At 31.2% G+C, this 11,727-nt stretch overlaps 3 protein-coding genes across 3 annotated transcripts in view; 2 read left to right on the plus strand and 1 right to left on the minus strand.

Annotated features, from left to right (window-relative positions):
* Window positions 1-6: 6 nt before the first annotated feature.
* Window positions 7-1,306, minus strand: LOC106124505 (zinc finger protein 699). The gene is made up of 2 exons (XM_013321238.1): window positions 1,081-1,306; window positions 7-1,010 (listed from the first exon to the last, which is right to left on the minus strand). Exons 1-2 carry the CDS (start codon window positions 1,201-1,203, stop codon window positions 48-50), a joined length of 1,086 nt encoding a protein of 361 aa, XP_013176692.1. The 5' UTR covers window positions 1,204-1,306; the 3' UTR covers window positions 7-47.
* Window positions 1,307-1,950: 644 nt separating this feature from the next.
* LOC106123698 (uncharacterized) lies at window positions 1,951-2,891 on the plus strand. Its single transcript, XM_013320111.1, has 2 exons — window positions 1,951-2,621; window positions 2,852-2,891. The coding sequence occupies exons 1-2, from the start codon at window positions 1,951-1,953 to the stop codon at window positions 2,889-2,891; spliced, it is 711 nt and encodes a 236-aa protein (XP_013175565.1).
* Window positions 2,892-5,201: 2,310 nt separating this feature from the next.
* Window positions 5,202-11,727, plus strand: part of ds (dachsous cadherin-related 1) — a 233,698-nt gene continuing 227,172 nt past the window's right edge. Inside the window, exon 1 of the mRNA XM_013323136.1 lies at window positions 5,202-5,463. The gene's annotated coding sequence lies outside the window, so the exon portion shown is untranslated. The remainder of the gene's footprint in view (window positions 5,464-11,727) is intronic.

An 11,727-nucleotide genomic window follows, 5' to 3' on the forward strand; every position in this document is an offset into this window, starting at 1 on the left:
CTACTTCATGATATGTACAGTCAACAAATTAATTAATAATAACACAATTATACACTACACGCTGTATGTGATTTTAAATGAACATTCAACCCATATCTTGTTTGGTATGACTTGACACATAAGTGACAGTGAAAGTTTTTGACACCAGTATGTGTTAGAGAATGTCGCTGCAATTCTGACTTTGAGAAGAACCTCTTTCCGCAACTTTCACAACCATATTTCTTTTCTTTTAAATGACTCTTACGGATATGTGAACTACGAGAACTTGACGAAATAAATGTAGCGTTGCACACTTCACATTTGTGGTTCCTTACCCTCTTGTGGTTCCATAGAATATGTGAATGTAGTCCTCCAGGGACTTTAAATCTTTTTGGACAGTATTTACAACTGTACGGACGATCGTTGCTATGAGTTAACATATGGATTCTAATATAGCTTGGTGGATAAGATTTACCGCATTGGTCACACTGTCTCAAATTCTTATCAGGTTTATTGTTATCTTTATTTTTGATATTTGGTTGGCAGAAATGAGTCTGCAAATCTTCAACATTGTAGAATCCATCCCAGCAGTTTTCACATAAATATGGTTTTAAATGTAATTTTCTATGTTGAACTAAGGAACGAAAGTCTTCAAATTTCTCATTACAATATTCACATTCTCTGCCAATGACATTTTTTACAGGATGATTTTTTAAACAGTGATCATGCAACACCTTAGCGGAATTGAACATCATTTTACATTCAACACAGTATAGATTGTTGGACTGGCATTCAGAATTACCTGTAGGCTTTCTAATTTTCAGTAACTTTTTCTTTTTATGATGTTTTTGTACATCGTAATCATCATCTGCTTCTAAACTACATTCAAAATGTTCATTTGTTGAATTTAATACATTGCTTTCGGCCAATGTTTTCGCACTTGATTCGATTAAAATTTTGAATGAGTAAGTCAAAATAAGTTGGTGAACGCAATTTATACAAATATTCTCTGGCAGTGCACTTTCAGTGAGCTGTAATAAATACCTAGATTAATCATATATGCAAGTTTCAATAAATTTAATGCAATGTTTTCATAATCACCTTGTAACTATAAAAATTTAATAATATATCTGACAATGATACACTTTCGCCAGAAATGGAAATTTTTGTATGTACGTGCCTCATTTCTTTGTCACTACCTAAACATGTACGGCAGCGATTCATGGTGAATTAATTCTTTAAAAAAATTGTAAATCTTGCAAAACAGAAAACAATGTTATCGATTTTTTATAACATCAGACAGCATTTGACAGAAGTATACATAATATGTCAATGTCATAATTTAAAACACCAGTGCTACCAGCTCTGATTGTATGTTGCAATTATTTTATGAATTTAAAAAGTCGGTTTCAGTATTCGCTTACTTTGAAGCATGTTGAGAGTAAATTTTCACAATAAATGTAAACCCTACCTCTGTGTATGTCAAGCAAAAATTTAGTTGTTCGGGACCTATCAGTAGTTTCATAATAAGTATTGATTTGATTGATCGACTAAATATATTTTGAAATGCAATAGTAATCCAATGTTGGGACTTGGTTGGGGCATGCAACTGCAACTCAGGATAAATACATATAATTAATATAAAATTTGCGAATGTTTAGGTAGACGGATGGGCGTGTGTTTGTTAGAAGATATCTTCAGAACGGCTTAATGTATTATATCTTGATGGATGGATGTAGAGCATAGTATGGAAGAACATAATGTACGCTACTGATTAGTATTTTAATACAGAGCGATCGTTTTGGCGGGTGACAGCTAGTCTAATAAAAAAGTAATTCCGCAAAATAATATCTGAAAAGATTTCTTATTTTCGTTTGATTTTATTTTGATTTTAGGTCTACTAAGTTATTGACAGTTTGTCAAATTGACAAGTACACGAGCACGACAGATGACAGTTTTTAAAACTAAAAGATGTCACAACAATTACCCGACAAACTAACTCAAAATAAATGTGAAGCAGGGGTAGGACACAAAAAACCGCGAAGAAAACGTAAAAAAAAGTCCAACAGTAACCAAAAACCGGGCCGAAAAGAAATAAGGAAAAAGAATTCAAAGTTATCCATATCGATGAGTTTATGGGCGGAAAATTTTGCTGTGGCCTCAACATGGCAATTGAAGCACCAGCTAGCGTATTGGAAGGCGAAGGCTATTGGTTTAGAGTACGAAAATAAAGTTTTGCATGATATCATTAGGAAGAATCATTATGTCGATGATAATTGTGTTAATTCTGAAATAGAGACAAACGAGTGTTCAGAAAATGAAGAGTCGAGTGCTAACAATGAGAGAGAGGTAGAAACTTACGAAGCCTGTGCTGATGAAATGGATTTTGAAGTAAGTGAGGAATTTATAGAGTTTTTGGCGGCAAATGCTAAGTATAAAGAAGATGCTAGAAGGGAAAGAGAGCTTTTAAAAGCAAAACATGAACAAGAAGAATTAGATATAGTGCAAGAAAAATTAGAGACTTCTGAAGAAAAGGAACAAAGATTAAAAGAGTTGTATGGAAGTTATTGGCAAAGAATATCAGCTTTAGAAGTTTCAATGCAATCACAATTTATTAATGAAATTGACAAAGACCAGCCAATGTATTGGCCCAATATACCTTTTAATTTTGAATTTAATAATGTTTGTAAGTGAATTTACATTATTATGGATATGCAGTGTATTAAATATTTTGTGCAAAGTTTTTTTTAACACATTCAGTAAATTTTATAAATATATAACCTATAGATGAAGTGTTTCATAGAAGTTTCATGTCTAATCAAAAGTTAAATGACAAAATATTATGTTGTAACTCTTTTTTTTATATCAAAAGGTGGCAAACAAGCAAGCAACCACCTGAAATGCTGAAATAGCGAAACAACCATTGCTCATAGACATATGCAATTTCACATGTATTGCGTACCTATGATCGACAGAGAGGGGAATGCACAGAAAGAGAATATTTTCACTTCCAATGCATCCTCTTATCCTTAATAATACTTTTTTGTGAATTTAGCACAACAAAATGTCTCCGAAGAGCCTGTTTTCACCTTATGTTATCTGGATTAGGTATTTATAGGTCATATATCTGTTTCAATCTTTATTTCTAGTATTAAAATGAACTTGCAAAGCGAGTTGGTGGCAACTGCCAAACAGTTAACATCTTAAATACAATGTAAATGAAAATATTATTTGTAATTTTCTTGTATTAGTAACAAAATATACTAATATATTTGGAATTGTCTACAATTTACCTCTAGTAAAATAAATGTGTACAGTTTTATAAAAGTTTTCTTTTATCCCTAAAATTTTTAACAACTATCATAAATAATAGTCTCTATCAATTGATGAAATTTTGCAACTCCGCAATGACATTTAGTTTGGTAATTACTGATAAAGGATGTTTTTAAAAAGAAGTCAGTACTGCAATGTAACAATGGCCATATTCAGCAATTATAGACAATATACAAAAATGAATTGCTGTTCTTTAGTCTCACTAAAACTAGAGATTGGCTGAACGGATTTGTCTTGTCGTGGTCTTGAAATGTTAACGGACGTCTAGGGAAGGTTTAAAAGGTGAGAATAAATTCGAATAATTGCCGGGAACTGATTAAGTTTTTTTCCATTCTACGAGGACAGAGTCGCGGGCGATAGCAATTAGACAATAAATTAGAAAAAAAAGTTCCCAGCAAACCATCAAAATTTAATGAATATTTAAAGAATATATCAAAGTAAATCTGTCATGTGGTCTAGGAATGAGAAAACAACACAATCAAACGTTTTTTTTGTATTGTGAAACATATTGAGGTTGAGCCACGGACAAGTAGAAAATTGTGAGAAAAAAATGTATGAATACAATTTTTGGCGCAGAGCTGATGTACAGCATCTAATTTTACTGGTATTTATATACGGAGATTTGGTTGCGCTGTGGTTAAAAACCTGTTAATCTAAAGGTCCATTAAAGATCCCCGCTATGTATCAATGTGTTTCTATTTTCGTTTACAGTCGAGGAAGTTAATTTCCTACCCATTTGATGAAATGTCATCTGGTACTCAATTCATGTCTTTATATCGTGCTAATTTATACACCGAATTTTCGCAATGTAAATCAATCGATTTATAATTTTGTGAAAACTGAAATTAGTTGTAATATTAAAAAGTAACTTAGCTACATCGCATATTTCTCGCGATCACAATAGAAAATTGTGATTGTAAATTAAATTGAAGCCACGCTACATCGCGATTGCGGACAACAATGTAAGTGCTTGCACGCGCACGCGCAGGCGCAGGCGCAGCTTTGCTCGTCCTTTTGCAATATCTTCATCATTTAGAGTAAGGTGCCGTGTAACTTTAGTACTTAAGTATGTATTGATGACATCTTGAATTGTACTTTCAATGTTTTCATGCTTGTTGTGCTTTAACTTGATGTTCAGTTTATACTTAAAAAAATAGCTAGTAGTCTAATATTCTTTTTAAACATTTGGGACAATTCAGTGTCGGTAAAAGTCTTTCAGCATTTCTAATGACGATACAGCAAACTTTTAAGTAAACTGGGACGGAATAATAATTGTCGTATTTTAACGTCTAAAAAAACGTAAATGTCATAAGTAAAAAAGACATAAGCAAAAATGATTGAATGGTTTTATGTTCATCTGATGCCAAGATATCGCACGCGTTGAAATCTTTTACTCGTAGAAAATGAAATCGTTTAAGTTAAGGATTAATATCAAGCCCTTTTAATCAACTGCAAAGAACACAATACTTCATGGATGAAAAAAAATGTAAGTATAATTAAATTAACAACTTTTCAGTCAATTCAAAGCACAATATTGTTAAATTTCAAGTGTTCAATTTACTTATATTGTAGGAATCATAACGCACGTGGTTTAGAGTGAATTATGTTAGTAGTATGTTGTAATTTGAGAACGTATATCTTTATATCTTTATTTGACGAATGTTAAAAAAATATAAAACAATGTATGTGAAACGTGTGTAATATAATTGTCGAAGGCTTTATCTTTTATCATTGGCTGAGCGGATCATGCGTCCCTATCCAGAGGAGCTACGAAATTGGCGTTCAAACGGTATGCGAACGCCGAGCACAACCTGTTATGAGGGGGGAGCGTCCCGGGGGCGAGGGGCGCGGCGGGCGGCGGGCGCGCTAGTGCCTTCGGTGTCTCGGCCGCGATCGGCCGCTCTGTCGCGACTCTAAACTTAACGCACAAAAACACGTTTTCAACAAAAGTGTTAACTTAAAAGTGTCGACATTATCAAAATAACGTAAACCGTGTATTCGGATTGCAGTGTTGTGTTAATAACAAAAGAAATTGCAATCATTTGTGCATTAGTGTTCTCGTATCGGGTTATTTCCTAAAAAAAGTTGAGATAAAAAAGAGGAATTGATTATGTTTGTGAACGAAACTGTGTTGTGTTGAGGATTCTGGAGGTTGGTTCACTTTCGATGTTTCGATAGAGTTTAGGGCGCGAGCTTAGCGGGAAAGTTAGCTGGCCGTGTTGCTAAAGCTCGGCTAAGTTAAGGCTTCAAGTTTCTCAACGTCGCCTCGATTCTCGTTTCATTATACACCTGTGATATTACAATATAGTGTCGTACTCGATTAATATATTTATAAGTGACGAAAATCAATACTAAGGTAATGGAAAACATTAAAATAGTCACGTTAAAGGAAAGCACAAAAAGTCACATGTTGGTCATTATTTTCTTTAACGTTTAAACTTGTAATCCAAGATGGTACAAGTCTACTTATATACGAACATCTATTTTGAATAGTTTTGACACAAACACTTGCAATACGTTGATTGTAATCATGACATAAATTAGACATCAACGCGTCCGGTATGTTCGTTTAAGTTTAATCATTTTCCAATGAAAATGTAAGCTAAATATGATTTCAACTTCAAATGAATTCATTTTTATACGTTAATTCAATTAAGACAATGTTAACTATTCAACTACCATGCAAGAATTAGACTCTACTAATCTTTATGTTTCTTTAAATCCGTCGGGCGTAAGCTTTTACATTATAAGACAAGAGCTTTTAAGCTTTTAACCAAACTCGCGGTTTTATTAGAAGTAAAGAAAACTAGTTAGGAATTACAATCAGCATTACACAATAGACAATAGTAAATACGTTTGAGAATACCCCCTCTCAGTTATCTATCATTATGGAGAAACGTTGACAAGAAAATGATTTGAAGAAACACTGAACAAAAACCACTAAGAGCGGCCAACGGGAATCGAACCGAGGATAGTTTCGAACCGCATAATATAATAGAGAATGCGTTATAACAATTTATAGATAGAGAACAATTGGATAGGCGGTGAAGATTGCTGAGAAACAACGAATATATTAATATATGCATTATTAGAAACAGCTCATGATTTCTTAAATATTAATAAAGATTTTCACAGAGTATTAAATGATTTGCTCTACTAATTTTCCTAATATTATAAATGAGAATGTTCAGATGGATGGATGGAAGTTTAATAAAGGTATCACAGTAGGCTGGCTAGACAGGCTGCACATGAATAAAATTAGACATAGTCTGGAAGAAGACATAGGCAATGAAGTTTTTTTTTTAATTCCGCGCAGACATATTCTAGGGTGACAGCTACTTTTCCATAACTTCATGTTGAGGTTTCATTTTATTTAATTTAAAAATACATACGTTTGTTTTTAATGTTATATTTTAACGTACAAAATTTTAACCAGTTCAATATTCTAACTAAACTAATATTTTATTTAATAGTTTTACTGAAAATATAGATTAAAAGCTTACTCTAAAGAGGTTAAAAGGTTGAGAGATATTTTATATTACTAATTTACCAGTTTTAGTTACGGTATTAAATTTTGTCACCATTATATTAATTGGCATTTCATCATGATTACTTTTTCCTACATTAAGGTTATTTAGTGTAATGTTTCTTTTTATATGAGAGGAAATATTAATTACAAACAGCAATTATATATATATATCAAGTAAAACATTAAAATTACATTTTGTATAAGTTTTATATATTGCTGTCGCCCGTGACTCCGTTTACGGGATTAAAAAAGATATAGTAGCCGATTCTCAGAATTATTGAATATGTATATACAATTTCATAAAATTCGTTCAAACCGTTTCGAAGGAGTGATGGTAACTAAAATTGTGACTTGAAAATTTTTTGTTAAAGACAATTATAATATAATAACGTATTTCATTAAGGTATTTTTACATAATATTCTAAGCTTGTATAGTTTACAAAAATAAATAGAACCGGTTTTAAAAAGGCAACATAATTTAAATCTGAAATAAATCTAAAGTACACAATAATGTTTGACCTGTTAATGTTAACATGGAAATTATTTTTATAAGAAAAGTAATTTCGGTTACAATTTTGGGGACGATATTTTATATGTCGTGTTCTTTTGTTAAAACATAAAATCGTCATTCAACCGAGTCGTGTTAGGTTCTTGTTGTGAATAAATCGCGATAAGAAGACTAAATAAATCTGTTTTGTGTTTTTGGAGCTTTTGTTTATGTGTGCTCAATTTCGGACATTAAAAAGTCACCAACTTTTTGTTGAATAAAATGAATTACTAGTAAAATTTGGTTTTTAAATTCGTAAAATGTATTGTAGAATTCAACGTAATTTTTATCATTAAATTTTAATAATAAATGTAACAGATACGTAACATGTTCCAACTAAATCGATTACTTACAAGTGTGCATAAATCTCGAGTTAAATCGATTGTAAATGTAACTAACACGAATATAAATCGATCCTTAAATTCTTTAGAATTAAGAATAAAATAAATCGACTGACGAAATTTATTTCACGTGTAAACGCTGGCCGGTAATAAAAATAAGAAGGAAAGTTAAATAAAATCAACGGGCCGAGGCCCACGCGCAAATACTGTTCTTAGTATGTCAATATAATTTTGAAATACTTTAATAAGCATTGAATAATTCAACATATGATTTAATCAAGGCAGCCATGTTGTTATAAATTTTCGTTTTTAGTATTGTGATATTAAAATAAAGTATATTTCCCGTTTTCTATTTTTTTGCCCTTGTAACTTATGTTTAATTTTTTTTTCATCATACTGTATTATAGAAGTTCCTTGTTGAATCAAAGTTTAAATACATAACGTTTACTAAGATATGTGATAGTAAATGTATCGATCTTATCTTATATATTTAAATGTGCAATTCTTGTATATATATAATTGGAATCTAGGAATCGGCTCCATCGATTTTCATAAAATTTTGTATATAGGGGGTTTCGGGGGCGATAAATCGATCTAGCTAGGAATCATTTTTAGAAAAGGTAATTTTATTCGTGTTTTATCGATAATCAACTTAAACATAAACTTAACTTTTTCTATCGGTAAGATCGAAAAATATTATTCATATTTCATCATTTTATTAGTAATTCGTTCTTAAATATAATTTCCAAAAAACACAATTAAAAAAAAAATACCGAGCAAAGCGGTCATCCAGATTTTCAATATTATAAATGCAATTGGATATATGGATGGATGTTTTAGAAGGTATCTCCAGAACCGTTCAACGGATTTTGATTGACCGGATTGAGATTGGCACAGTTCTAGAAAATTATTTGGATGCACACATAGGCTATTTAGTAAGTTTTTTTTATACCACGAGGGCGGAATTGCAGGCGACAGCTATCTTATAGTAAATCTATGTTAAGGGTGGGCCTTATTGTTCACTTAGCTTATAAGGATTTCTAATTTTAAAATGTTCATAATCTCTGTTTACCGGCCATCGCGTCGTCTTAATACGAGGTACGAATCATCGATTGATAATAATCATATTCAATGCAAAGTAGCTATGTTAAGTCCTGAATAAGTGAACAACGTTGCTTCGAGTAAAGTACTTATTGTTTGCCTTATGTACTTTGACGACGTAAAATTGAACATTGTCCGCCTGTGAACTTTTTTATTATCAAATTATTACATGTATAAGTGCTTTATTGTGCTTGATTTATGATTGCTTATCAAATGGAATTGCAATGTTAAATACATAAGTTTGTTATCCTTTTATTACTTTTTAACGAGTTTAGTATATTTGTTACACAAAAATATGGATAAGATATATTAAAATTGAAGATTTCTCTTATTAAAATTATTTTTTATTTCCCTCAAGTATGATAAAATTTCTTTTAAATACAATGTTTTGTAGTTTAAAATGTTTATTTTTAATTGATAAAATATTTCTCTATCTTTATTATTATTATTCTATTGTCTAGGTATATGTAACATATATACGTATATGTAACATACATATTCGTATATTTTTTTTAAAGCTTGTTTTTTTTTTTTTGAATAGTGTTTAGCAAACATTGCTATGCAAACAGGCCGGCAGTCTGCGGTGTACTTACGACGTTTTTGATATTAATTAATTAAGAAGTCATTTTTAAAATTTCCGACACTTTACCTCACGAAATCGGATACTTTTACCGTCGGACTTTTAGTCTTATCGGTTTGCCTTTCCTAGATTATGTTACGTCCGTTCAAAGGGCAACGGTTTTAATGTTTTGTTATTCAAAACGTTTTGCAGATGAAATTATGAACAATAAAATAAATTTTTTGAATCAATTATAGATATGTTTATTTAATATCTATTATTATAGTGTTTTGTTTTAGCTCGCTAAAACAAAATTGCCTGACATCTTGGCTAGGATAGACTAATTTAAATGGCGTTGGACGGGTCACATGATGCGTGATACAAGAGGAAATGGAGTAGGGCGGTAACAGAATGGTATCCGAGAGATGGAAAAAGGAGTAGAGGACCTTTGAGATGGGAGGATGACATAAAGATGGCAGCCGGCCCATATTGGAGGAGAGTAGCACAAGACAGGCAACAATGGAAATGTTTAGAGGAGGCCTATGCCAAGGGGCACACTGATATTAGAGACATCTTATAAACTTTTGAATACCTGTAACTATATAATGTTAAATAATTTCAGAATAAAGGGCTATATTATTATTATTATAGTGTTAGTTATCAATTACAATCTTGTCCTTTCTAATAAATCTAAGCAAATATATACATAAATGGTTAATAAATTATTAGTTATGTCAACCGTCCCTACAATTTGCCATAACTTCAACATAGTGTTTGGTACATAAATTTACTTAGCTCTATATTTAAGAATATCGTTTAACTTCTATAGATTACCAATTGTTATTAAATTAAAAGAAAAAAACATGTCTCATTTTCATTAACAATACAATACTCTAACTATATTTTATGCTGTATTCACTGTATTGGACTAAAATGTATACTAAATAATCAATATTTGCTAGAGATGTCTCGTCAATATGCTTATTAGGATTAAAGGCGTCACTTTCCTTTAACTTCTGATGAAATAGAGTAAAGAAGAAAGTAAAAAACACAGCAACCTTCGCCTGTGTCGTCGAGTGTTTCATTATTTAAAACATATGATATCAAAAGTTTTATTTAATATCTTCATCATTCATCTTACTAATATTATAAATGCGAACCTTTATATGGATGGATGGATGTTTGTTAAGTTTGAAAGTATCACCGGAACGGCTTAATCTTGATAAAATTTGGCATAGATGTAGACCATATTCTAGAAGAACACATACGCTACTTTTAGACATTGTAATTAGAACCCTTTGGCGCGAATGGCACGTTTTCATTACAAAGTCAAGTGTCAGAATTATTAGTGAGGGGACATAAACGTCGACATTTTAGTAAGGCTAGTGTTGCGTCAGTACACCGGTACAATGTCGGATTTTCTTCCTAACACTACTTATTGAAATTTTTTTAATCCCGCTGGGACGGAGTCGCGAACGACAGCTAGTATGGAATTTATTACCGCTGCTAAAAAATCGCTAATGTTTTTTTTATATTAATAATTTACGAGGTTAATGTAAATCAACTTTATGTATTATTATACTTCGTTATCTAATATCCATTTATCTTTTAAAGTATTTCAATTATTTCTCACTTTTTATTCGAATGATAAATGCCTATTACGATTTAACAGATCCTAATATTTATATTAGGTACGTAAAGGTGGTCGGCCATTTTGGTTTTTGATATATTTCATGTCGGGTTTTTAATTTTTAATAATAAGCGCATTTTTGAGACAAAAGCTCGTCTATATTGGAGCTTGAATAAATTTGTTATTCGAATTATGAATTTTAAAGTTATAAGTCTTTTTAAAACTTTTCGGTTTTGTATTGTTTTGATATTGATGGACATCAAAACAATTATTGAAATCTATATACTTTTAAAGTAAGTAAGTAGGATTCTGTGTCGACTCTTTAAAGTAACTCTTCAATGAATTAATCGCTAAGTTTTGTTGAGGTATGTAGTTTTATCTACACGATCGAAGACGCGGGCAACAGCTAGTGTTATGTAACATAGAGCTGAGATCGAAGTCATATTAAATGCTAATCCACATGCGGAATGAGCAAGACCGGTCTAACGATGACAGCTCTATGAATTATGGCGAACTAATCAACGACGGCATTTCCTTTTGAATTAATCTAAAAATTCCTTAATATCGTAAAATATTACTAAAAGAAACAAAAACCTTAATTCTATTTAAAATATTTAATTGATTTGTAGAATTTAAGGCTCAATAGCTATTAAGTTAACGGGTTATTTTTAGTTATCAATTTATTAATTTCTGTTGGACATTATTTTT

This window comes from Papilio xuthus, unplaced genomic scaffold (genome assembly GCF_000836235.2).
Source record: "Papilio xuthus unplaced genomic scaffold, Pxut_1.1 DF828952.1, whole genome shotgun sequence".
NCBI lineage: Eukaryota > Metazoa > Arthropoda > Insecta > Lepidoptera > Papilionidae > Papilio > Papilio xuthus.

What these genes read in the sequence shown, in the direction of transcription:
- LOC106124505 (XM_013321238.1), bottom strand. Translation starts at nt 1,203, where the DNA reads ATGAATCGCTGCCGTACATGTTTAGGTAGTGACAAAGAAATGAGGCAC. An exon ending in TAAATTTTTATAGTTACAAG is followed by an intron (nt 1,011 to 1,080) that starts GTGATTATGAAA and finishes TATTTATTACAG; the next exon opens with CTCACTGAAAGTGCACTGCC.
- LOC106123698 (XM_013320111.1), top strand. Translation starts at nt 1,951, where the DNA reads ATGTCACAACAATTACCCGACAAACTAACTCAAAATAAATGTGAAGCA. An exon ending in ATTGACAAAGACCAGCCAAT is followed by an intron (nt 2,622 to 2,851) that starts GTATTGGCCCAA and finishes TTATATCAAAAG; the next exon opens with GTGGCAAACAAGCAAGCAAC.